Here is a 426-nt window from a genome sequence, read left to right as displayed (position 1 = left end):
CACCCACGACATCCAGCTGGTAGGTGTGGTTGATGCTCCCGTATTTGTTCTCCACGATGCACGTGTAGTTGCCCTTATCGGACGGCACCACCGAGTCCATGATGATGCTCCAGGTCGCGTAGCGGACCTGGGGGTGGGGGGATGACAACAAAGCCGGTTACGTGCGAAGCACCGGTGGGCCAGAGCACCACGAGCCCTCGTTCCCCTTCACGTCAGAGCCAGCTCAGCCCCCCCGGCCCCCGCCATACAGGCAGGACATAAATCTCCCTTTGAGGTCACCTTTCCCCTTTCCTACAGAGGGACCGTAATTGCTCCCAGCTGTCCCAGGACAGCCTCGCCACGGAGCCAACTGTGCCGAGGAGCAGATGTTGTGAGCCCAACACCGTGGGCTCGCCCGGCGCGCAGGGAGACCCCTCTCCGGCGGCC

The 426-nt window shown here is 63.1% G+C and overlaps 1 protein-coding gene across 1 annotated transcript in view; it reads right to left on the bottom strand.

Moving 5' to 3' along the window:
* FGFR1 (fibroblast growth factor receptor 1) overlaps window positions 1-426 on the bottom strand; it is a 10833-nt gene that overhangs the window by 7934 nt on the left and 2473 nt on the right. Inside the window, exon 3 of the mRNA XM_035888694.1 lies at window positions 8-127. Coding sequence (XP_035744587.1) covers window positions 8-127 — 120 coding nt within the window. The remainder of the gene's footprint in view (window positions 1-7; window positions 128-426) is intronic.

The sequence above is a fragment of the Egretta garzetta genome, unplaced genomic scaffold (assembly GCF_000687185.1).
Source record: "Egretta garzetta isolate BGI_Z169 unplaced genomic scaffold, ASM68718v1 scaffold481, whole genome shotgun sequence".
In the NCBI taxonomy this organism is placed as follows: Eukaryota; Metazoa; Chordata; class Aves; order Pelecaniformes; family Ardeidae; genus Egretta; species Egretta garzetta.
This window is presented reverse-complemented; position numbering and strand designations above follow the sequence as displayed.